This window comes from Andrena cerasifolii, chromosome 1 (genome assembly GCF_050908995.1).
Source record: "Andrena cerasifolii isolate SP2316 chromosome 1, iyAndCera1_principal, whole genome shotgun sequence".
Taxonomy (NCBI): domain Eukaryota; kingdom Metazoa; phylum Arthropoda; class Insecta; order Hymenoptera; family Andrenidae; genus Andrena; species Andrena cerasifolii.
Genome location: NC_135118.1, coordinates 19804550 through 19829064, shown reverse-complemented (window position 1 = coordinate 19829064; position 24515 = coordinate 19804550). Strand labels below are relative to the sequence as shown.

The 24515-nt window shown below is 40.0% G+C and overlaps 5 protein-coding genes across 8 annotated transcripts; 2 read left to right on the top strand and 3 right to left on the bottom strand.

Annotated features, from left to right (window-relative positions):
- Positions 1–72: 72 nt before the first annotated feature.
- On the top strand, positions 73–3799 carry Fuca (alpha-L-fucosidase). 2 transcript variants are annotated; one of them, XM_076812856.1, is made up of 7 exons: positions 73–187; positions 1318–1606; positions 1669–1920; positions 1993–2355; positions 2806–3024; positions 3347–3567; positions 3633–3799. In XM_076812856.1, exons 2-7 carry the CDS (start codon positions 1336–1338, stop codon positions 3723–3725), a joined length of 1419 nt encoding a protein of 472 aa, XP_076668971.1. In that variant the 5' UTR covers positions 73–187; positions 1318–1335; the 3' UTR covers positions 3726–3799. The 2 variants fall into 2 exon arrangements, with proteins under 2 accessions (XP_076668971.1, XP_076668962.1); XM_076812847.1 differs by lacking the exon at positions 73–187 and adding an exon at positions 863–1162.
- Positions 3755–6426, bottom strand: Cndp2 (Cytosolic non-specific dipeptidase 2). The gene is made up of 6 exons (XM_076812835.1): positions 6225–6426; positions 5857–5988; positions 5314–5764; positions 4809–5237; positions 4077–4550; positions 3755–3997 (listed from the first exon to the last, which is right to left on the bottom strand). Exons 2-6 carry the CDS (start codon positions 5895–5897, stop codon positions 3953–3955), a joined length of 1440 nt encoding a protein of 479 aa, XP_076668950.1. The 5' UTR covers positions 5898–5988; positions 6225–6426; the 3' UTR covers positions 3755–3952.
- A 287-nt stretch (positions 6427–6713) lies between these two features.
- On the top strand, positions 6714–13262 carry Hbs1 (translation elongation factor EF-1alpha (GTPase) HBS1). Of its 2 annotated transcripts, XM_076812725.1 has the most exons (10): positions 6715–6828; positions 7828–8072; positions 8169–8234; positions 8304–8603; positions 8675–8716; positions 10170–10725; positions 11020–11249; positions 11328–11523; positions 11605–11810; positions 12507–13262. In XM_076812725.1, the coding sequence occupies exons 2-10, from the start codon at positions 8030–8032 to the stop codon at positions 12959–12961; spliced, it is 2094 nt and encodes a 697-aa protein (XP_076668840.1). In that variant the 5' UTR covers positions 6715–6828; positions 7828–8029; the 3' UTR covers positions 12962–13262. The 2 variants fall into 2 exon arrangements, with proteins under 2 accessions (XP_076668850.1, XP_076668840.1); XM_076812735.1 differs by lacking the exon at positions 8675–8716 and having other exon boundaries at positions 6714–6828.
- Positions 13123–14333, bottom strand: LOC143369302 (selenoprotein K). Its single transcript, XM_076813088.1, has 4 exons — positions 13924–14333; positions 13754–13838; positions 13603–13677; positions 13123–13517 (listed from the first exon to the last, which is right to left on the bottom strand). The coding sequence occupies exons 1-4, from the start codon at positions 13940–13942 to the stop codon at positions 13424–13426; spliced, it is 273 nt and encodes a 90-aa protein (XP_076669203.1). The 5' UTR covers positions 13943–14333; the 3' UTR covers positions 13123–13423.
- Positions 14334–15088: 755 nt separating this feature from the next.
- Cyp4aa1 (Probable cytochrome P450 4aa1) lies at positions 15089–23877 on the bottom strand. 2 transcript variants are annotated; one of them, XM_076812790.1, is made up of 7 exons: positions 23719–23877; positions 20724–20892; positions 20248–20625; positions 16496–16568; positions 15880–16415; positions 15628–15807; positions 15089–15545 (listed from the first exon to the last, which is right to left on the bottom strand). In XM_076812790.1, exons 1-7 carry the CDS (start codon positions 23731–23733, stop codon positions 15352–15354), a joined length of 1545 nt encoding a protein of 514 aa, XP_076668905.1. In that variant the 5' UTR covers positions 23734–23877; the 3' UTR covers positions 15089–15351. The 2 variants fall into 2 exon arrangements, with proteins under 2 accessions (XP_076668905.1, XP_076668897.1); XM_076812782.1 differs by lacking the exon at positions 23719–23877 and adding an exon at positions 22252–22414.
- Between the last annotated feature and the right edge of the window lie 638 nt (positions 23878–24515).

Sequence of the window (24515 nt, the reverse complement as noted above, 5' to 3'; positions counted from 1 at the left end):
TTCGATCACGGCAATGTGTTTGTTGTATTAAGAAATACTTGTACGCAAAATTTAGGTATTACTGATCGTATATACACCACACCCCGGCGAATTTAGTATAATCTTACTCAGACGCTCTATATGTATAGCAGCACACTATTGGCCAGTGATAAGGCTTTAAAGCAATCGCAAAACAGTTGACAACAAAGTAGTTAGCCTTTTTTTCTGGAATATTGTGCATGTGAAATGTTTTGTTAAATCTGCTTCGGGTAGAATATCTGATGCATATTATTAACTTTTTGTTTCTTTGTGGCAGTTACTTATTACCTTTTATTATCACTTTGCTGAGATTGTTTAGATGTCTCTATTCGAAGTTCTTTTGGAAAAGTTTTGAGAGAAGTGTGAAATACTCCTTTTGCTTGACATTATTGAAAAAGGAATAAAGTAAAGAATAATTTTATTTAGTTTCATGCTGTCTTAAATTACTTGCATGTAGATAGTAATTCATTCAAATATATTTGATACAAATTTTTCATTAACCCTCCGGTATCCTGAGTCTGGATCAATTTTGACCCACCGCTTAAGAGCGCTAACGTACACAGTGACGGAGCTGTGTATGTCAGCCGCAGCCAAGCGGGATTTAGCTATCGGGGGTTTCATAAACCGGGCCTTTTCGGGGACTATGTTGGGGCAACAATAGGAAGCTCGAGACGACTGCGTTGCCGAGGCCCGGGGGGCATTCGCGAATGTACATATAGTTGACAACGACGCTTCGTTGCTTTCTGGACGAATAAACGATATATTCGTGTTTTTGCATTCATTATCTTACAGCCTCTATTATTTTTGTTGTTTTTATTGTTATCATCGTTATCGTTGTTATCGTTATTATTATTTGTCATACATACAATAACATAAATTTTGAATAAACATCCTTTTTTTTATAATTCCCAAGCTTATTATTATTTCGTATATGTACAACAAATATCCAAACGTAATTCGAAATCCCTTCCACCCGGTTCCATAGTATCTTGATGAGGGTCACGATATCGGCGATCATACTACTTTACTATAGTATCGGTGAGGGTCTCGAGCGACCGTGAATATGTGTTAGTGAACTATCGGCGTGGGTCTGAAAAGACCCAGGCTCAGAAGTTCTGTACCCGGAGGGTTAAACAAGGGATAGGTACAGAATTATATTCACGCTACATATTTTTCTGATTGAAATTAATTTCACATGAGATAGTGGATATAAAGAGTAGATAATCGAATGAACTTCATCCCAAGATTTCCATAATACAAGTGATAAGGGTATAAACACCTTATGTAAATTATTTTCAGTAAACACTGGTCAGTGCAATGATTCTACCAATTTATATTTTACCAATACTCTGCGTACTGTGTGCATCTCTAGAAGATCCGTATGTGGTAACAGCAGCGGATAGAAACAGCCATGAGTCCCTTTGGTCTGAAGGCACCGAAGTCATTAAATATTTTCCAAGCTGGGAGAGCCTGGACAGGCGACCGCTTCCAGATTGGTACGACAATGCAAAGCTTGGTATTTTTATTCACTGGGGTGTCTTTAGCGTTCCCAGCTTCGGCTCCGAATGGTTTTGGAATAATTGGCAAGGTAACGCGTTTCTTATTTTCCTCCAATCCAGCGGAGAATTTAATTTCATTTACTACTTGCAGAAGAACAAGGCAGCACTAAGTATCGCGATTTCATGAAACAAAGGTATCCACCGAATTTTACGTACCAAGACTTTGCTCGTGACTTTACTGCCGAATTTTTTAATGCCACCCAATGGAGCAAAATATTTGAAGCTTCAGGTGCAAAGTACGTTGTACTGACAAGTAAACATCACGAGGGATACACGCTATGGCCATCGAAGTACTCCTTCAGTTGGAATTCCATGGATGTTGGACCACGAAGAGACCTGATAGGTATCGATCATGTTTAATGTTCGACTTCGCTATCGTATTTTTCTGTCGCTGACTAATAATTTTCAAAATTAGGCGAACTGGCAACGGCAATAAGAAGTTCGACTAATTTGAAATTTGGTCTGTATCATTCTCTATACGAATGGTACAACCCTCAGTACTTATTCGATAAAGGAAACAATTTCACTACTAAGGTTTTCGTCGACCAAAAAACAATCCCTGAACTGCACGAGTTAATAGAAAAGTATGAACCAGAAGTTATATGGTCTGACGGTGATTGGGAAGCGTCGGATGGTTACTGGAAATCGAAAGAATTTTTATCTTGGTTGTACAATGAAAGTCCTGTGAAGGATACAGTTGTTGTTAACGATAGATGGGGTCAAAATATACCATGTCATCATGGTGACTTTTATACATGTACCGATCGTTACAATCCTGGTAAATATGTTACTAAAGGTTTTCAGTTTTCTTATAACTAAAGTCGCATCGGAAAGTAAGTCTTTAAAATCGCATAACTTTTTTTAAATTGGTCCAAACGACTTGAGTTTTTTTTTAGAAGCTAGCGGAATTAGTTTTCTAGGTGAGGTATTCCGTCGTTTTGAAAAAAATTGCAACTGGTCGGAATAGCGATGAAAATAGTGAAGGTCGTTTTTTTCAATTTTTTTCTGAGCCTGAAAATTTCATCTAAATTTGCAATTTTTTTCAAAACAACGAAATACCTCACCTAGAAAACTAATTTCGCTAGCTTCTAAAAAAAAACTCAAGTCGTTTGGACAAATTTAAAAAAAGTTATGCGATTTTAAAGAGTGTCAACTTACTTTCTGCTGCGACTGTAGCTTCAAATATGTTCTCTTTGAATTTATTCTATTTCTTATACAAAACCATCAGGAGTACTTCAATCGCATAAATGGGAGAACTGTATGACCATCGATAGGAAATCTTGGGGATTTCGCAGGAATGCTGCTTTGTCGGAATACTTCACTTTACCAGAGTTAATAAAAGAGTTAGTAATTACTGTAAGCTGCGGAGGAAATTTGTTAATGAATGTTGGACCCACAAAGGATGGCATCATTTCTCCAATATTTGAAGAAAGACTGCGAGGAATAGGTATGTTTGTCACCTTGTACAGCGTTATCCACTTCACTCCGAACGCGCGCGCGAGAACAGATGAATTAATCAAGTAGTCAGTCGGTATCCTAAAGAAGAAATTAGATTTTCGATGTACCAACGCCTTGCTTAGAGTTTCTGCGTCGTTTCCCCCTGAGCCTGAGGACAAATCTCGAGGCGATTGTCTGAAAAAGGCCAAGCAAAGCATATGTTCTCGCGCGCGCGCGTTCCGAGTTAAGTGGATAACCCTGCAGATATAACTTTTTCTATATACGATTAAAATTAATGTTTAGAAGATATGAAAAAGAACGTTATTTAACAGGTCATTGGTTGGCAATAAATAAAGAAGCTATTTACGATACCAAACCTTGGATCGTACAGAATGATACCTTGGCCGAGAATGTGTGGTATACACATAGAAATAACAAAGAAATTTATGCAATAACTCTTACTTGGCCAAGTAATGGCTCCTTGTACTTAGGATCAATTACAGTGCCTGCCAATGCCCAGATATTCTTACTTGGATCTTCACAGCCAATTAAGGTATGTTTCTACATTTAAAAGCACGACGTATAATAAACTAATTATTACTGAATGTTTCATTTTAGTGGGCACAATTAGCCAACAAATTGTTTATAGCTTTACCACCAGAACTTCATAAAGGACAACCAGCTTGGGTGGTGAAAATAAATCAGAAGTAAAGTTCTACGTTTAAGAAACAAGAGTGCAATGGTTTTTAAAATGCCTGTTTTATTAAACACCACATATTTTGTATCTATTTAAAAAAAATGATTTAAACTGAGTATAAACTATAAAACGGTACCTTTGTGACCTATCCCCCTTAAAATCCTAATTGTATATTATATAGCAAAATTGCTTTTTATAATACTTCGGTGTAAATGCTTGTGTTCACGGATACGTACTTATATTAAAGTTGAGCTACCTCGTACAGATAAGCTCCGAGTAATTTAGTCTAAAAACAAGAGCGAGGAATTATTAAATTCAAGTATAACGATTATTATATACTATATTACTCATACAAGAATACTTACACCCCCGATGTAATTGCGAATATCTAATTTCTCGTTCTGAGAGTGTGCTCCATCGTCACCAGCTCCAACTGGTAACAGCAGCACATTTTTGCCCGTCACTTCTTGGAACGTCAAAGTAACTGGAATCGAGCCACCTTCGCGCGATAAGTCAGGCTCTACATTGTAAACGTGTTTGGTGGCTTTCCGACCAGCCATGTAGTTTGGATGATCAGGATTTTCAGACCAAGTTTTTCCTCCATGACCCATACTAACATCCATCGTATTCGGACTACCTCTAGCAGCCCACTTTTTTTTCAAGTACGTTGTTACCTTCTCAACGGTTTCATCGGGAGTCATATTTGGCACTATTCTAATTGAAAATTTGCCAATAACTTTTCTTGGAATAACAGTCTTTGCGCCCGGCTCGCTAAATGCACCCTCTATGCCGTGAAGAGATAAACTAGGCTGCCTCCACCGATGCATCAGCAGTTCAATCTAACGGAAATAAAATGCAACCCTATATAAACAGTACAGCAAAGATTTAGTATTAAGCCGGGAATCCACCGGGAAGCTAAGCTAAGCTATGCTATGCGATGCTATGTTTTAACGTAGCTTTTGGTGGAAACGGTTCCATAAGAATGTATTGAAGCTAACTTTTTTAAAACGTAGCATGGCATAGCATAGCATCGCATAGCTTAGCTTAGCTTTCCGGTGGATTCCCGGCTTTAATTTATTATAATTGCAAATGCAAACTTTGTCTTCGTTATGAGCCAGTCTATTCGCTCCAATAGATTCCTTAAATTCGGATACATCAAACTCTATCGATTTATAGGACTCCAATTCTTTTTCAGTGACCTCGGCGACATTATCGTAAATGCCGTCTATTAAAATCTTTCCATTAACATCGACCATCGTATCCATTAAGTAAATCAAGTCTGCCATTGCTTCGTGCACAGTTCCTCCGAATGTACCACTGTGCAGATCCTTGGAAGCGCAAGTAACTTCCAATTGGAAGTAACAGATGCCCCTCAAGCCATACGTAATGCATGGCTTTGTGGTACCCAGCCAATAATTGTCGGATATGCACACGTAATCCACACCTTGTAAAAATGTATCCTTACGTGCCCAAAGAAGGTCGTCCAATCCTTCGCTACCAGATTCTTCCATACCTTCGAACACAAACTTCGATCGAAGAATAATTAATAGGTAGACGCTAAAACAGAGGAGACGTTAAATGCATCGGTGTAATTGAAACTACCTTGAGATTCACTGGAATATCAACACTGATAGCTTTGTAAGCCTGCAGTGCGTGTATCCAGCAGAGCACAGGGCCTTTGTCATCCGTGCTTCCACGACCAAATAATTTCTCATCTTTCTCGATGAGAGTAAACGGCTCCGTGTCCCAGCCATCTTCCTTCAACGCAGGTTGCACGTCTAAATGCCCATATAAAAGAACAGTCTTCTTCTGTGGGTCGGACCCAAGAGTTCCTAACAAAGCAGGTGGGAGAGGAATTTTACTTCCATCCGGAAGGGTTTGCTTTCCTATATCTACTAACTCCGTAGTAGCGCCGAGCTCTTTCAATCTTATTTCAGCCCATTTCATCATTTTAATTATTTCATTTCTGTGATCTGGCCATGCCGAGACAGACTTTATAGCCACCGCCTCCCGCAAGTTGTTTACATATTCTGATTTATGATTGTCAATATAACTGAAAATTAACTGCACGTTAATTCCATAGTTACGTTGGTACTGCACTATGAATTCGCGATAGCGGAAACTATATATCGTTATTAGAAATACCTGAATAAATTTCTCAAAGTCGGTGGAAGTTCTGAAGCCATTCTGTAGTTTCTTCCGTTACTTAGACGCAACCTATCTTCCTCGAGGGACTACTGAGGTTTGCTTTGATACACAATAGACTGACAATATATTCTGCAAATATAGTAAATTATAAACCTAGTGAACATGTTGCAGATATTTGTGTATATATATAACACGTAGAAATACACAAAATTAAAACAGCATAAGCGAAATAACAAACGTATCTTAAAAATCTTGAAGAAATGAAAGAAATTTTTGTTCAAATCCCATTTTCTTACTTCTATTTTATTGAAATCTATTTTCTTAAAATATGGTTCAGTGTACACGTATGTACGTGCTCAACTCACCAGATCAGGGGCGTTTCTGTGCAATTATCTTTGCTCAAACTTTGATAAGTCTTTAAATAAACGAAAATAAAATCTTACTCATAAACGAATAAGAAACAATGGATTTTCCTTCAATCCATATTACGTTGATAAACGAGTATTATAAAATTAATTTATTCTCTAATAATTATAATAATACTTTAATTGTTACAAATAATAATGTTGAAAATGGGATGATAAAGCATAAAATTATAGATAACGACTTTTAAATTGTAACTATACCGACTGCGAAAAATGTTCCTACAAACCCGACACTGCTTAATCTAGAACGATATAGAACATTTACAGAATATTATAATTATACTTGTAAGCTCGAAATGTATATAATACTACTTCAGAATTACATATAAATGTATTTTAAATGGAATCAGTTAATTATTATTTATCTATGCTTACAGGTGTTTAACTTATTCCATGGCATATAGTTACGACGATGACAATACAAATTATCCAATCACAGGTGAGGCTTGTATACAATTACAAACCAATACTTATGCGTGACTTCGCAGAAAAGGACAAACGCGAGTTAATTGGAAAAGAGTAAAAAAACTATACGCGTAAGATAGTTGACAACTTAGAGCATATAAACATGGAGGAAGCATGTAATCTTGGAGCATATAGACATGGAGGTCTCATTGAGAGCTCGAAACTATCGCCAACATCACGCGAGAGAGAAAGACATGTGCGAGTGAGGGAAATATAGGCCGGTATTCTCAGTCGTTAATTATTCTTAAGCAAATGCTTAAGCATGCGGCATCCTCTACTAACCTAGCAGCTAGTAAAGGATGCCGAATGCTTAAGCATTTACTTAAAAATAAGTAGCGACTGAGAATACCGGCCATAGAATCCTAATCGCCGTCCTTCTCTCGCTCGTACGATGTCTTTCTCTCTCGAACCGATATCGGCGCATGCGCATTACGGTCGATTGGGACTCTATTCTTCTCTCTCTCTCTCTCTCTCGCACCAGTTCGCACATGTTTTTCTCTCTCGCGTGATGGCGACAGTTTCGAGGACAGAAAACATATGGCAATGAGATCTCCATGTATATATGCTCTAAGCATGCAATGAGCGAAAATGTAGACGGCGGTAGAAACAGAAAGATGTACATTCGGGACACCCTCTCTCTTTCTAACACCAAAGAAAAACACTGTCGCTCCTGGCGCTAGAAAGAAAAAGGCTGTCCCCAATGTATATCTTTCTCTTTCTACCGCCGTCTAAATTTTCGCCCTTTGCATGCTTCCCATTGAGCTATAAAAATACCTGGAGAATGAACAACAGTTGGAAGAAGTAGAGGCGACAGCGATCCGAGGGAAATAGAAGATCACGGGTGAACCTATCCTTCGTCTTCCTATTATCCCTCTCACTCTGTACTATCTGTGTTACGTATGATTTTGTGTGCGCAGTAAATTCACTCTACATGCACTGTACATCCACAGCCTGTTGTAAGACAGAGATAGGTTCACCCGTTACTTCCCTCTTTCTCGGACCGGCTGCCATTGCTCTGTTCACTCTCCAGGTATTTTTATAGCTTAATCATGCTTCCTCCATGTTTATATGCTCTAAGGTTGACAATTCTGATTGATTCGTATGCTCGAACTTTGCCAACAGTTGCCAACATACATACATGTCAGAACTGGTCGGAACTCATCTTTGGCTTTTCTCAGCTTTTCTCCCGAGCAACATGGAAAGTTGTAAATAACAGAGTATATTAAAGACTACCTCATTTTACTATATTTGCGTTGCAAAATTTTGCGCAAGTTCGAGAAATGTCCCGCCACAGATCCGTACGGTCTATGAACTACTCGGAAGGTACGTAACAAAGAAGTTCTTATAAAACAATTAACAATTCAAGCGTGCCTTTTAACATCTTGTTACATCTCTCGATGTAATATGGGTTTTCTGCAGAGTACGAAGGTTATGACGATGTCTATGGGCATTCCGTGGAAGATGACTACTGCGTATCTCCCAGTGGTAGGTATTGTTCAGCGTACAGTTGACATATGCAGATCTTAGGAATGATCGTAATGATTTTAATCGCAGCGGAGCAGTTCTTGTTTGATCGGAGCAAACAGCAGAACATGGCATCTTTCATTACGGAACCTGATATAGTAGAGGACAACGAGGATGGAGAAGAATCTGTAATACCTTCTAACGAGAAAGATGTAGTACTTACAGAATTAGAACGAGCTAAGCTTGTATCGTGCATGGATTCTATAAAGAACATAATAGGAGACACAGTACCTGACTCTGAGATTCAGAAGAAAATTCTCCAATCCAATTTCAATGCGGATGTGGCGCTGGATTTAGTTTTAAAAGAATCTCCCCCGAAGAATGTCGTTGGTACGTAGATTATACATCTCTCTTTATCATTTTCGCAGCTTAAATACTACATTGCGTAATTATATTTTCAGAACCACTCGCGAGCAACAAGGATGACTTAGAACATTACCCAGGTATGTTATACACTAATACTATGAAACAGAACTTTATCGAGCGACATTGTATTGTCAGAATACTTCGCACATCAGTCGATTATTTCTTGACCTATAATTCTTTCTGTTTCATGCGCTGCCCTTGAATCCGTCGGTAAGGTAAGATGCTACATCTGCTAAGCCACAAACTAGCTCATTTATCGTACTTAAATTATCGTTTAAAAAGGAAGACAGCATTGAAAATGCTACTGCAAATGCGTCTTTTAAACATAATTTAGAAACTTTAAAGAACTTGACCATTAGCAATCACCCTACGACATTTTCATCTTTATCTGAAATTACAACGAATCATGCTAAATCCTTAACGAATAGTATAAGAGAACCTCAAACTGGCTCGAATACAGTACCATTCAATTCCTTAGCAGATTTAACAGCCCATCATTTACAAAAATCCAGTAGTTTAATTAACGATACAAATTCTACTCAGAAACCGTTCTCGCCTAATACAAATTTTTTAATACCGAAATTGTCAATCAGACAGAATGGGAGTAGTGATTTAAATGATAGACAATTAGGTTTATCTACCGTTCTAACGAATAGAAACGTAGAATTAAATTCGATAGATGTTACGAAGAAAGATTATTCTATGGATCTACTTGAGAAGAGCATATCGAATGTGCTTGCTCTTTCTGAAGATTGTACCAATATTAAACCTAGTTCACAGAATTTAAAGACAGAAGAAGACTCGTTGACAAATGTACATGGTATTCGGACACCGTCGCCGGATAATTGGATGATTGATTTGAGTTCTGCTTTGAAAGAAGCCACATCTTTAGTTTCAGATAACTGTAGTCAGAAAGAGCTAAAAGTATTGACAAGCAGTGATAACAACATTCCCAATACAAGCTTGAACATTTCTAATCAGAATTTTGAAATCCCATATGTTGTTCTCCCTACGACATTAAACTTAAGCTGCTTGAAAAGCGTTAGACTTCCTTACACGAAACAAAATGTTTCCCTGTTTGGCAGAACATTATGTAGATCGTGGAAGTGGAAAAAACCAATTCTTAAATCTCAAGAGCAGCAATATGAAACCGTAAAACGTTTCGACTTTTCAGTTCCATATCATCGTGTTTAACAAACCGTCCGTACAGTGACACGTAGCTCGAACTTAGGTACAAATTTTTTGAAGTACAAAGTGTTATTGCGTTCAAATGTGATTGTAATGGACATAAATTTAAATGATTCATTCGTACAAATTACGAATATAAAAAGAGGACGTATATAAAAGAACGTGATATACTTTGTCGAAGAATATATGTACTTATATTTTACTCGTGTACCTAGATTTTAACGATTTCTGCGATAAAAGTGTATCTTTTTCAAATTAACAATACACAGTCGTTTTATTTTCTTCATATATTTCTCTTCCTCGTCTAACGCTAAAGTGACCAATAGTTGAATTTTATGATAGGTAAACAATTGTCATCGAAGCCTACGTTCCAAGTCACAACGCCTTCCAACGTGAAAATCATTCCTGCTGGAAAACGGTCTGTTGTGAAAGGTTTCGATTTAGGTGGAGCAGAAAGTACAGAACAATTGAATTCTCGCATTGAGAGCCCTCGCTCTCAGAGCCCGTTTCCTGATTATAACAGCCCAGAGGTAAAGAGGAAAGAACATATCGTACCAAAAGAGAAGAAAGTCACTTCTTCCCGCACGAACAGCCCGCGGTGTCAGTCTCCTGTGTCTGGACACGTGACGTCTGACTTGGATTCTAAAATCAAACTTAACGAAGAGAAGGTAGATGCTTTGAAAATATATAAAAGTAAAAGAGGAGATTGCAAAGAGCAGTTACATCTAGTGGTGGTTGGGCACGTAGATGCTGGTAAAAGCACTCTACTGGGACGACTTTTATGTGACTTAGGACAAGTCTCGTCAAAATTGATACACAAGTATCAACAAGAAAGCAAAAAGATAGGGAAACAGTCATTTGTTTATGCGTGGGTGCTTGACGAAACAGGAGAAGAACGGTAATTGAAGCTTGTACATAACGTAGTATCATTTCTTTGGTCCGGTGCAGACGAGCGGTTTGCGGCAATCTGCCACGCGCGTTTCAGCTGAACATAAATTTATATGAAGCAGTTCACACGGGACGCAAAGTTTTGCGGCTACTAAGCGGTATGTTTGCGTTCGTTTTTACAAACGCAGGTATTGCTTCACCGCGAATGAACGCAGCGGCAAACTGCCGCAAACCGCTCGTCTGCACCGGGCCTTTGTATCTTATTTTACGTACCCGAGCTCATCTAATATGTGTTTTTATATAGAGAACGTGGGATAACAATGGATATTGGCCATTCCAAATTTGAAACGGAAACAAAATCTATTACTTTGTTAGATGCACCTGGACATAGGGACTTCATACCAAATATGATCACTGGTGCTACTCAAGCGGATGTGGCTTTATTAGTAGTGGATGCTACTAGAGGAGAATTTGAAACTGGTTTCGATAGCGGGGGCCAAACTAGAGAACATGCATTATTATTGCGTTCGTTAGGTACTAGAGTTTATGTACAAGATTTACGTAATGCATCTATAGTCTTGTTTGTGGTTAAAACTGATTAGTTTGTTTTAGGTGTATCGCAGCTAGCTGTAGTAGTAAACAAATTAGACACGGTGGACTGGTCGAAAGATAGATTTAATGAAATAGTGGACAAAATGAGCGTATTCTTGAAGCAAGCTGGATTCAGAGATAAAGTTACTTTTGTTCCTTGCAGTGGTTTGTCGGGCGAAAATATTGTGACAAAACCTAAAGAGCCTTTATCTAATTGGTATAATGATTACTTAAACAATTTATTATATCCAACTAGTCAGTGTATTTATATATTAATCAATATGTTTTAATTGCGCAGGTATAAAGGACCCATGCTAGTCAATGTCATTGATAACTTTAAATGTCCCGAGCGCCCAATAAGTAAACCGTTTCGTTTTTCCGTTAATGACATATTCAAGGGTACCGGATCTGGATTCTGCGTTTCGGGGCATGTAGAAACAGGCATGATATCTTTAGGTGATAAAGTTTTGGTGCTACCAAGAAATGAAGTAGCAGTAGTTAAAGGTATGCTACCTTAAGGGGTTATACCTAGTCAGGCGGCCGAAAAGAGAATATTTGTTAATTTTTTTTAAAGAAGCGGAAGCGTATATTTTTACAAAACTTTTTGCGCTTAACAGAGCAACATTTAAAGAACATTTGGTAATTTTTTCGTAGAAAAACATTTACGTTTATAATAAACTAACAACCGACATTCAAGAAGCATTTTTAAAAATTTGGTTTTGCGGTGAGCGAAAAGTTGAAATCCTGATTTTTTTCGCGTGATTTTTGCTCGAAAAAGATCAGGATTTCAACTTTAAATAGCCGCCATTTTGTTTTAAATTAATATTTCGGAAAATGTCCTCCGTCAACCTGTGGATACATTAATATACTAACGAAATCTTTTTTGTTTTTTGAATTTAAATAATCTGGTTCCGAATGGCAGTGTTCACCGCAAAACCAAATTTTTAAAAATGCTTCTTGGATGTTGGTTGTTACTTTATTATAAACGTAAATATTTTTCCACGAAAAAATTACCAACTGTTCTTTAAATGTTGCTCTTTTAAGCGCAAAAAGTTTTGTAAAAATATACGCTTCTACAAAAAAATCACAAATATTCGCCTCTTTTCGGCCGCCTGACTAGGTAGTAGTAACCCTTAATAAATACACCACTTGTTACGGAATAAATACTTTTCATATGAAACTTATTAAACTGAATTTCAGGTTTACAAATCGACGAGGTGTCTGTAACAAACGCATTTGCTGGGGATCGCGTTGCTTTAACATTGTCAGGCATCGACCAGCAAAACGTTGGAATTGGAGATATTATTTGCAATCTGCAAAATCCAGTTCCCGTAACTACATGTTTTCAAGCGCATGTAGTCATATTCGCAGTTAAAATACCAATCATGAAAGGTCTTCCAGTAGTGATGCACCAACAATCCTTAGTGCAACCGGCTGTTATTACGAAATTAGTAGCCCAGCTTCACAGGACTACTGGTGAAGTTGTAAAGAAGAGACCGCGGTGCTTACCAAAGAATGCAAGTGCCATTATCGAGATTACAACGCAAAGCCCGGTATGTATGGAGCTGTACAAAGATATTAAGCAGTTGGGCAGAGTTATGTTACGCGTAGACGGGACGACAGTCGCAGCTGGACTTATTACAAAGATCAAGTAACGACACAGTAGTTCCGCATATTCAGAGTTCAGATTCCAAGGACGAACTTTGCTTTTCATCTGGAACTATGGATATATCGCAACTGTCGTATAATTACGTGCCGCTAAATCTATACAAATGTTAATATAATTGTCATGTTCTTGTTAATTTATATCAACATATATGTACATACAAGTTTATTTGCTACAAAATGCTCACTTCTTTTCTTAGCCAGTGTATGATGTGTAATATATTTATAATAATTTGTAACATTTTTACTGTAAAATTAAAGTAATATGTTTATTAAATTGTTCTGCGAAAATCTTTTGTTCGCTTATTGCACGAATCCTGTATCATCGAAACGTTGGGTTCCTGTATTTCCTTTCCATACGATGTTCAATACGGTGTAATCGAAATAATTGTATAGAAATTTTGCAATATCAATCCGCATTGCCCCTTGCGAACAGTCTCTCGCATTCTAATTTACCTACTGCACGAACTACATCCACCGAATGGGACGTTTATAGTGTCCCCGGTGTTAGGTCTCCCTAATCTACGCATTGGCGGTCGTGGAGGCCTGTACAACAAAAACGCGTCTTAAATACGAGTTTCTTAAAGCACGTTGCAATTATCGAAATATTTTAAATCGGCGAATATCTTACCCAGACCCAGGTCTGTAATCTCTTGTATAATCACTACCGTACTTGTTCAGGTTAGGATTCAGCATCGTCCTGAAACTAAATGAAATCAAATTATTCGACGACGCTGGTGCGTTGAGAGAAATATGTAACGAACTCGGGCAAACCTACTTACAACATAATAATCATGAAAATTATGCCAGTGAAGACTTTGCCTACTCGTTTCAAATTCCATGGAGGCGTGTCCAAAATGGTCCCATCTAAAAGTTTATTAACAGTAATTCTACGCGACAAAAATGTTACATTACACGATATTAAAAGGTACGCGGAGGTTAAGGTTATTACCTCCAGATACGTAAACCATGATTCACAATTTCCCGTGGAAGTATTCTTTCGATTAATTTCCCCGATCGGCACGACGGCAAGAATTTCTCTGAAGCACGTTCGAAAGAATAATGTGTTCCGTTGTACAGATGTGTTTTTACGCCTTCTTGACAGCTCTAACACCACGTCAGACTGACGGTCAGACAATGCATTGCGTTTGCTGGCACACGAACACATGCATACGCTGTAATGACGTTAACTTCACGAAATATTCCACGCCACGCGAATGCGAGTAGGGCAGGCTCGTTTTAATATTAAAAACGGTATGATATTTGAAAGGTAGCATTTCTGTGCAGGGTATAGCTTTGTTAATTGGTATGTATCCTGCGAATTAAAGTAGCTTCGTGTTTTATGCGAGAATACGATTGAAAAGTGCGGTCAAGACCTTGCGAAGGTATGTCAACATCACGCTATATGTACATCGTAAGACGCTTGCATACATATGCATATGGCAGAATGTCGTATGTTGGTCACGTCTGTATTATTTAAGCGCTCTCTATTATTAGGCTAATAATTGTTCAAATATTATCATTCAATTTGTATTCACCTTGAACCCCCAAAGTTCCTGGGCTCGTGGGATTTCATACCGATGACCTCAGACCCATGAGGCCTGACGCCAACGATTTAGCATTGGTGATACTCGATATTAGCGATCTCGGGTTCACATAGGAGGAACATAAACGGCCCTGATCTTGAAGATTTAGCGCACATTATTTCTGAAACTTCTGGAACCCCGCGAACACCTTGGAATCCTAAAACCTTTCATCAACTAAATAGAATTCTTTAGAGCTTCCTTATTGGGACTCCCATATCTCCCGCGTAATAAACTTCCAATTAATTATTTCGCAAACAGTTTGAAACCATTTATTTTGGCATACACTCGCTAAGCAGTCGCTACTGCTTATACATCACAATCATACTTCGAAATACGAAAAATAGTTTTCTGTCCCTTGTTAAAGATTCTCCGTTTCTAAATATTTTCACCGAGCTATTTAAAAGTTCGCAAATGCGTTTCGCTCACAATCAGTGTAAGACAGTGGCGCACCCAGAGGGGGGGGTGGGAGTGGGGAGTGGCAAGGGGTCCTGGCACCCCAAATAAAGATTAATGTAACCGCGACTGAAGTAATTCAAGAGCATTATAAAAAAGAAGATAAAACTTAATTTTATTCCTCAAATAAGTTCTTATAATCACCTAACGAATTTTATTGAATTTGCATTAAAAATATTCTTATCCGCTGGACTCGGCACCCTCCAATATTAAATCCCGAGCACGCCACTGGTGTAAGTTTCAATAATTTACAGTTCGCAGGTTCTATCATTATCCTAAAAGGCTTTTTATCAAAACTATAACTAAGGTACTATAAACAAGCGATCACAAAAAGCACCGAGCTAATTAACTACTTTAACAGCGGCTGGCGACGTCTGATCGCGAGCGACGACCTTAACCCAGAGTCCACCTTGCGCTCTGATCGTCATTCGGAACTTCGGTCGCACTTCCTCTTTCCCGGGTACCGATCCCAACCGGCACTTCCTGAGGATCGCGCTGATCATCGACTTCATCTCGAGCATGGCAAATTTGTACCCTGCAAAAAGACACCGAACGCTGGATTAACAGTCGGCGAAGCTTTTAAGAAAGAAACTCCTTCCTTTCAGCCGCGATTTTACCGATGCAATTTCTTGGTCCCGCGCTGAAGGGCAAATAAGCGTAAGGGTGCCTCTTCTCGGAATTCTCCGGACTGAAGCGTTCGGGCTTGAAAGCGTCCGGTTCCGGGAAATGGTGCGGCAAACGATGGGTGCTGTAGGGCGAGATGAACACGCCGCAGCCCCTCGGTATCAGGTGCTTCCCTGAAGAGTGTTCGCTCGATTGTGAAAGGCGACCGCAATTAAATGGCATCAAAATGGTAATTAAGGGCATACCTATTTTCACGTCTTCGCCGAGTATCCTGGCTATAATCGGCACGCTAGGGTACAGTCTAAGGGTCTCTTTGATGCACATCTCTAAGCATCTCATCTCTTTCAGGTCCTTCATCGTGGGCAGCCTCGAGTCATCGTCGAATATCCTATCAAGCTCTTCTATGCACCTCTCCTGCCATTCGGGATGGTTCGCTAGAAGGAAGAGCGTGATGGCGGTGGCGGTGCCAACCGAGTCCTGCCCGGCTAGCATGAACGTGCAGCACTCCTCCACGATGTCTTCGTCGTTGAAGCAAGGATTCTTCTCGTTCATCTCCACCATGTACTCCAGCAGGGACATTTTCTTGGCTCCCACTGTTTCCTCGGCAACGTCGGAACCTTTGTTGCGCAGTAGGTCACGCTTCTCTTTCATCATTTCCAAGCACGTGTCGAAGAGGTCCCTCCGCTGCTTCTCCTCCTGCTTGCCGTGTTTGGTCAATCGATAGATCCATTCGATCAACAGCCAAGGCCTTACCAGCCGGTACAGAAGCATGATTTGGCCTCTAAAAGAGAGATTCGAGTACTTAGTCTTGCCTGCGACCGCGAGATGAGTGTTATGATGTAATGCGCTTTAATTGCTAACTTTCTGAACGGCAGGTCATCCTCCATTGTTGCGTTCGACCGTCGGCTCGTCCGGTTTATCCCCAAAACAGTCTCTGCGAACAGCAACCGGAATTGGTCAGCTCGAGCATTCGTAGAATGATTCATAGAAGCCTTCGGGCATTTTTATTAAAATTCCTACGAGCCGATACGCTCCTGCGACGTTCAGCGAGTGCGTTTTCTTTGGCGAGAGCTCGCGACCCGCGTGGGAGGTCCACGGGAATCGCGCGTGTTTGATTTCAATTCGTATGCTAATTGATATTGAAAGCGTGGCGATTCTGCGACTCGATGAAACAGTCAGCATCTATCGGCCGCGCGGAACCTGAGTAGATTTCAAGACGCTGCGGCGAACAAAAAGGCTGCCGAGCACTTTTAATAACAAAACAGGCGCCGCGTTCAATGTTATTGACGCGTTAAAGAAACTGTATAATTAAGGTATCGAGAGTTGAAGCGCGCGCGATGGATGAAACAGTCCCAGCTCCTTCGATTTTAGGCAACCGCATTGAGCTGCATGCTTGCGAAACGTTTAAATAATTACACAAACTCGGTGCTGCGGACGTTCTATGCATATGCATGAGGCCCCTTGTTTTTTTTGCAAATATTATGAAATAATAGTAGCGCGTGTTTAACGCGAGAGAGAGATGCAGAAATAAAACCGAGTGCAAATGTGTTGACTGCAAATTGTTTAAAATATGTTCGCCGCGACGCGGCAGTTCGTGATGAGTGAACGTGATGAAACGTCTCTGTAAACTGTCCGCGACGGTTTGCCGATTTCGATGAAAGGATTGCAAAAGGTTAGATGCTTCTAGGCAGGATATAACGTTGACTCTCTTACTCATGCGCCAAGCGCATTCGCGTGCAATTCTGAAAATCAAACTTGGCACCGATTGACTTAGTAGCTCAAACAAGAGTGGCAGCACCTTCCCTTAATGCGCGCCTCGCTTCTGAATAATGAATGCGCAAACAACGACAGCCTGGCGGAAAAAGGACGGTAAACACAAATAATTTAAAACGTCTCGCTACTTCAAGCTTCCGTCACGGTAAACACAAATATATAATGCAAAACGACCCGCTAAGCTTTTGTTACATTGTATTTTAATTCCGTGGGCACAGGCTGCGTGCTTAACTCTTCTTTGACACGCCTATCTTTTCGATCAACTTTGACATACTGGGTGGCTCGCACCCACAGTCATTTTTGAACGACTCCCATTCTTCTCTGAAGAATCCAATCGTTGTGAAAAAAAGTCATGGTCAATTTCAAGGTCTCTAGAATGTACTCCAATAGTTTTTTCATTTGAATTGTATCACAGTTTTTGTAAAAAAAATCTAGATTATCATGTGTGAGGAAAAAACGAAAAAATCTTCAAGAAATTGTAACTTTTACAAATTTCAATATTAGAAGCTAAAAATCTACAGAGGTTTTGGTCAGATATAATATTTTGAGAAAAAAATAATTTGTATGTCGGCTTTGCAAGAAAGGTATTTATTTTGCATATAGAAGGTAGGCTATTTCGGTAATTGAAAAAAAAAACAGATATATTCCACGAATATCCACGATATTCTACGCATTAGAAAAGGTACAGAGCCTAAAAACCAATAAAAATCAGGAAACGCAAGAAGTCTTTAATCTAATTCAAACGAAATGGCTATTACAGACGAGACATAATTGTCGATGAGATAAATAATGTGTGAAATGTGCGGATAAGTATGCGTGACGAAAGTATTCCGCGTGGAAAGACTCGCATACTTACATTTATAGTTAGTGTTTCTTCTCGAGGATTCGTTCTCCACAGTTTCTCGAGAAAATGTACAGTTTTTGATTTCTTATTTCTCGAGAAATTGTGTAATTAAGAAATTAATTTTTCGAAAAACATCCTACAAAATTTGTACAGTAGAAAATACAAGATTTGGGGAAATTCTGATTATAGACATCAACAGTGTGGGATGCAAGAGAGAGAGAGAGAGAGAGAGAGAGAGTGCGAAGAAGAGAGCGATTGAATTCGTGGTTTTGATGCTAACAATTTCGTCACAATTTTTGCGACGAAATACGGGAATCTAATACGGGAGAAGAATTGTCTCTTCGAGATCAATTATATTTGTCTATAACAGAAAGCTTAAGGGAATTAAAATCTAGTGGTAATAATAAATATCGGATTCTCACTCGAGAATTTAACGTAAAGATTAGCAAATGGACAGCAAACTTGGAACTAGTAAGGGATGCGTTGCCTTTAATTAAATCTACGTCCACACAATGTGACCGCAATTTTTCGGTTGCTAATGATTTTAATACAAAGAAACGAACTCGAAAGGCCAACTCAAGATTAGATGAATTATGTTTTCTAAAAAATAATTGAAAAAAAACTAAAAATCTAAAGCCAACTAAGTATACGACTGAATCTTCCTTAATTATCAATTATACTGTCCAACATGATTTTTGGTCCGCAATATCCGCTGGGTGATCCTTGTAGAGTTTTTCGCCCCGAACGCGAATCCGTAAGCAGAATTGCTGTATCACCTTCAGTTTTTGAAAAACATGAGTTTTTGTAAAAGCACACGATTTTGGACAAAAGTGAGGTATTACGTGAGAATTAAGAACGCTAGACAGTTCAACTTAGTCTCCAACGATAGAGGAGAGTTGCCTGAATATATCACTATATATATTTATTAAATTCGAATGTTTTGAATATTCGGGCGGCTTGAAATTCGGACCGAGCTGGGTACCCGTAAAACTCGGGTAGCTGGAATTTTTTCGGGCGGCTTGAAAAATCCGGGTAGCTAGTCCGAATCGTTTCGGGCCAAACACCCGTTTCCAAGTGGGTAATGATTAATTTATAGTCTTGAAGTTTACTCATTAAAATAATTTTTAAATACTTTCAAATCCCTCAGGCTTGCGCGAACTCCGCACTATTCATGTTTTCCTCGTATCTAGTGTGCGTATATAAATCGTTGGGGGGTGTATTTTTGCGCAATATATAGTGCTTATGTATCCGGCTCTTCCGCGCGGCCCGAAACGATTCGAAACTAAGTACCCGGATTTTTCAAGTCGCCCGAAAAAATTCCAGCTACCCGGATTTTACGGGTACCCAGCTCGGTCCGAATTTCAAGCCGCCCGAATATTCGAGCACTCGAACAGCCCTATTTACATACATTCAAAACATTCCAATTTAATAAATATATATAGTGATATATTCAGGCAACTCTCCTCTATCGTTGGAGACTAAGTTCAACTGTCTAGCGTTCTTAATTTTCACGTAATACCTCACTTTTGTCCAAAATCGTGTGCTTTTACAAAAACTCATGTTTTCCAAAAGCTGAAGGTGATACAGCAATTCTGCTTGCGGATTCTCGTTCAGAGCGAAAAACTCTACAAGAATCACCCAGTGAATATTTTCAGAACAGAAAAGAAGTTTCATTTTCTTGGACTGTGCCTTATCATTTCTTTGATAAACAGGTATATAATATTAAAATAATTAAACATCAACTTCTTACTACTTCTACGTTTGTTATCCTTCCGTGTTTGTTTAAATAAAATATTCTTATCACATAGGATATGTTTACTTCAGAAATTGAAGTTTAATTATTTAAACATCCACTTGCAAGAAAATCGAGTTGAATTTAGGGACATACACTGTCATCAATCGTTTCTCGAGAAATAAAAAAAGGCCCAGGAACCAGTAACACTATTTACTGCCGTTGAGGATTTTCTATTGGCAAATCGAATGCATCGACACTCACCGCTCAAAATGTCGTAGACAGAGTCGTTGATGAAAGTCGTGATGTTAATCTCCTGGTTGTCCCTGCGAAGGAAGTCGTTCATCAGGTGATGCGCGCACTCCGCGAAGGTGATGGTGAACTTCTCGAGTATATGAAGATGGAAAGCCGGCTGGAGGAATTTCCGGTGTGTCCGCCACGTTACCACGTCCCTTGTGATCAACCCCTTGCCGAGGAAATTGTCCAGCAGCTTGTAGAAGAATATCTTGCGCGTGTGCTTCATGCTGCTGAGGACCAACTGGATGTCCTCCGGCTCCATGATTATCACGTACGGCAATCCTGTCAGCCATATCCTGATCACGCGCCCATAATCTTGGCTCTCGTATGCTAATCTAGACAGTACTGCGGAAAGATATTTTCCAACGTGATTTCGATAATGCATATCGTTTTATTGCTTTCGCCAAGCATGTGCGTAAATTTAGGGTCCGCCGATTACTTACGGTTATCTTTCAGGACGCACCTCGCATTCCCGAGGATCGGCACGGTCTTCGGACCATTCAGACGCGAAATGAATATCACGCACCTGATGTAATTCTTCAGAATGTATAGGACGTAGATACTGGCCAAAATGACGAGGTAAGCCCACACACCACCTGGCGTTTGGTCCCACTAATCAAAGTCAAGCGTGATTTAATCAGCACAATCCTTCGCGAATGCCTTACAAAAGTATTCCAGCCGAGTTTCGCGGATATGCACTTCCAGTGGAGCGTGCGAAATAATTAAATAACTCTGGGTTCGTTTAGCGTCGCGGCGAAGAATATTATAGATTTGGAAAGGTGTTAATTGGGGACTTTGTTGGTCGATGGATTTTCCTGAATTTTAACGTACTTTAATTATCGTGGTGATGATTTAGTAATTTGGAGAACTCGAAACTTCCCACTTTTTCTCGCGACTCGAAACTCAGGACAGCCAGATAAGAATAGTAGAAAATCAATGAATAAAGAACAGTTAGCAGCATGCCTTCAGAGTTTGTATAATTTTTGTTTGTATTTTTTTTTTTTAACTATGGTCGATAGAGATTTATGCAAATATTCTGCTCACTCTCGAAGCCAAATATTCCACTGTTTTGTAGCAGAATCAACACTTCAAGTTTCGAGAGTTTCGAGGCTTTACAAACTCTCCAGTTGGAGTTTCGAGAATTTGAAAAATAGCCTCGGACCCACCCCTAATATCTACGTAACTTCCTACGTATATAAACAGTAATTCCGCGTGCGTCGTATTTCGAAACTATTTCTGTATATTCCCCACGAAGTAACCCACCGAGGTCGATGCTGCTTTTATTATCACCATTCTGTTAATGACTTTTCATTCGCTTCCGTTTCACGTTGGTCGTTTTCGTGGCCGAAGGGAAAATGGCACTCGTTAACACACCTAATCAGTCTTGGAAGTGTACACGCGTTTACCCTCCGATTAGGGAACCACTATTTCCGTCCAAGAATCTGTTTTCACGATCGTTAGTGTGTCTGGGTTTCAGTGACCGGCTGAACGAAATGTTTGCAAAATAAAAAAAAAAACATTTTCAAAGTACTTCGGTACATTGTCACGCACTTGAATGAACCAATGTCTCTAATTGTAAGTGTACTAATAAACACGAATGTATATTTATAGATTGTACCGAAGGGGGAAGCCTAGTGGAGGTTGAAGGACATTCAGCGCAGACTGAAATTCGCTTGCCTACGAAGTTCTACGAGGGCCATTCATTACCTATTCCAGTTGGATAGTTTATTAATTGTCTTATTGGAACGTGCCAGCGGCACGCGTACATGCCAGTCGAATAATAATGTTTCTCACACCTGGGAGCAAGGTTCGTTGACCAAAACCGAGCTTCCTCAACAATAATGGCAACGATTGTGTACTACTGGGCCAGCAAAATGTTGAACCAGCGCAGACGAGATTGAACTTCGCAATGCTTCACTTACAATTACTTCTAGCAATGTACTCGCACTCGGACGATTCTGTGTCACTTACTATTTGCTGAGCTGTAACGACCATGTTCAATCGAACGTACGAGAATCCTTTAATTCGCTCGTTACGCGGGGCACACTTTTGACGAAATGTTTAAAGCCGCGACATGGAACTCCGACGTACCCATAGGGATTCAGCTTATTTATGCGTTCGCTCCCACCAAGGCAGTCATGGACCACTCAAGATTTGTTCGAAGTCCATAATGTACTTAGAATACGTCACACTTTACATGAAGGAGTCGCGTAAGCTTTTTCATCCCGACATCGTCCGCTTTTGAGTATTTATACTGACGCGTGTGTATTTTGCCACGTGCTAACAGCGCGCCGATTATTAAACGATTATTAATACACCGAATTGTTCGTGTTTCCCGGCGTTCAGACGGTGGTCCGACGGGACTGTAAGGAACGTGGGATTTCTAATGTCTTTCGAGGTGATTCCAGGGTCGTGGAAAAGAGAAAGCGCGACCGGCACTTGGGGGTGTCATAATAAAGGCCCTTCCGGGGACTGCGGCGGGGCCTAATTAAGGGAGGCTCGAGGCGACTGCGTACCCGAGGGGCATTCTTCAAGGTTTCGTTGCTTCTTCGTGAAATACAGTGATTCAAACAGATATACTCGCTTTTCATTCTTTAATACTTTTAAGGTCTCTTACAGACAGTGGCGGATTTAGCGGGCAGCTGATGAGCAGTTGCCCACTGGGCCTCTGCACAGAAGGGCCTCAAGGCCCCATCTTCGAAAAAATATTTCTATTGTTTCCCTGCACTACTACACGTAGCCAGTTTTTACTAAACTACCTCTTCATTTTCATGAAAAATGGGCCCTGCTCAGAAGATCCCCTAGGGCCCAATTTTCAAACTAAAAATTATGACTTTATCCAGATACTATATTGTTTTTCTGTACACTTAGCCTGTTTTTACTAAACTACCTCTTCATTTTCCCGAAAAATGGGCCCTGCTCAGAAGATCCCCTAGGGCCCAATTTTCAAAACAAAAATTATGATTTTATCCAGATACTATATTCTTTTCTGTACACTTAGCGCGTTTTTAATAAACTACCTCTTCATTTCTATGAAAAAATGGGCCCTCCAGAACGTTTGCCACTTGGGCCTTTTTCCTTAAATCCGCCACTGCTTACAGAACCGCTACCAGTAGGCACTTACTGCAACCAAACACAGGTCTAGTGGGCCATCGAAGGAAAACACGTGCGCGTTACATAGGTACCGTTTTCTTCGCGTCGCATGGTTCGCCGAGAGAAACTCAACTATTCCAATCGAACGAGCAAAGGGCGTTTTTAGAATTCGCATTTGTTAATTCCGCCTAACGTAGCACTTACTAACATTGTTCCCCGGTAATCACGAAGTAATGCGTTACTCGCACGAGGCTTTGTCTTAGCGTAATATATTTAGTTTCATTCGCATCTATCTCTCTGTTTGAACGAGAGCCGAGGGATCAGCGGGCAGCAGTTTCACCTCACCTTGAGGAACACCATAGGAATACCATAGCCCTCCGTGGCGCGTATTGTAAGGAGCACCTCCGCACTCGCGATTAGAGTGATCGGTCAACTAAACCCTCGCTGATGGCCAGTAGTAGTTTATATAGGTGTAATGGAGCAAGAGGTGTCTCACGAGGTTTATTAACGGGCAGTTTACAAACGAATCACGTACCGCAAATATGTGCAGGCGTGCTTTATACAATATCGTTCCCGCTCAGCTTCTGGGAGGCGGTCACCAAAGATGATGCCTGGCCGCGCATCCTTCCCCTCAGGGTCGCGGCAGAGATAAAAGAACCTCGAAAAGCTTTGTCCTTAGAATAAATTGTCGCGCCTCCTCCGTTACTGATTACCAAACCCCGGGGGATACTTCGACAGAGGCGCTTGTTTACGGAAGATAGACGAAGAACGGAACCGATTAAGGAATGCCTTTCCCGCCAATCTCGCAAGCACCGCATGTTTTAGTAAAATATTATGCGACGCGGACGATTTATCTTTCATACTGACTCTACAAAACGAAATCGCATTAATTCACGTCTGCGGCCAATTACACGGATGTCTGTGCTGATAAGTATCAATGTCACCTGTTATCAACATGTCGCCACTGATATTGTTCCTGTTACAACTCATTTGTAACACGAACATTTGTCGAAAATCGCTGAAGACTTCGTTATTTATAATGCAATATACGTTTCGTTGTAATGGGTACGTTATTGCACGCCACCAATTCGTAGCGCATTATTATCTATCTGCCGATTTTGTAGAATGGAGAAAAGTATTGA

Excerpts from the sequence above, each read along its gene's own strand:
- Fuca (XM_076812856.1), top strand. The coding sequence starts at position 1,336 with ATGATTCTACCAATTTATATTTTACCAATACTCTGCGTACTGTGTGCA. Across the intron at positions 2,356-2,805 it reads TACCGATCGTTACAATCCTG|GAGTACTTCAATCGCATAAA; the intron begins GTAAATATGTTA and ends CAAAACCATCAG. Across the intron at positions 3,568-3,632 it reads GATCTTCACAGCCAATTAAG|TGGGCACAATTAGCCAACAA; the intron begins GTATGTTTCTAC and ends GTTTCATTTTAG.
- Cndp2 (XM_076812835.1), bottom strand. The coding sequence starts at position 5,897 with ATGGCTTCAGAACTTCCACCGACTTTGAGAAATTTATTCAG. Across the intron at positions 5,238-5,313 it reads ATATTCCAGTGAATCTCAAG|TTTGTGTTCGAAGGTATGGA; the intron begins GTAGTTTCAATT and ends CTTCGATCGAAG. Across the intron at positions 4,551-4,808 it reads TGGCTCATAACGAAGACAAA|ATTGAACTGCTGATGCATCG; the intron begins GTTTGCATTTGC and ends TATTTCCGTTAG.
- Hbs1 (XM_076812725.1), top strand. The coding sequence starts at position 8,030 with ATGTCCCGCCACAGATCCGTACGGTCTATGAACTACTCGGAAG. Across the intron at positions 8,604-8,674 it reads TCCCCCGAAGAATGTCGTTG|AACCACTCGCGAGCAACAAG; the intron begins GTACGTAGATTA and ends TTATATTTTCAG. Across the intron at positions 11,524-11,604 it reads AAAGAGCCTTTATCTAATTG|GTATAAAGGACCCATGCTAG; the intron begins GTATAATGATTA and ends TTAATTGCGCAG.
- LOC143369302 (XM_076813088.1), bottom strand. Across the intron at positions 13,678-13,753 it reads ATTTTCATGATTATTATGTT|TTTCAGGACGATGCTGAATC; the intron begins GTAAGTAGGTTT and ends GATTTCATTTAG. Across the intron at positions 13,518-13,602 it reads GATTACAGACCTGGGTCTGG|GCCTCCACGACCGCCAATGC; the intron begins GTAAGATATTCG and ends TTTGTTGTACAG.
- Cyp4aa1 (XM_076812782.1), bottom strand. The coding sequence starts at position 22,275 with ATGGTCGTTACAGCTCAGCAAATA. Across the intron at positions 20,893-22,251 it reads TCGTTACAGCTCAGCAAATA|TGGGACCAAACGCCAGGTGG; the intron begins GTAAGTGACACA and ends GACTTTGATTAG. Across the intron at positions 16,416-16,495 it reads GATGACCTGCCGTTCAGAAA|AGGCCAAATCATGCTTCTGT; the intron begins GTTAGCAATTAA and ends TCTCTCTTTTAG.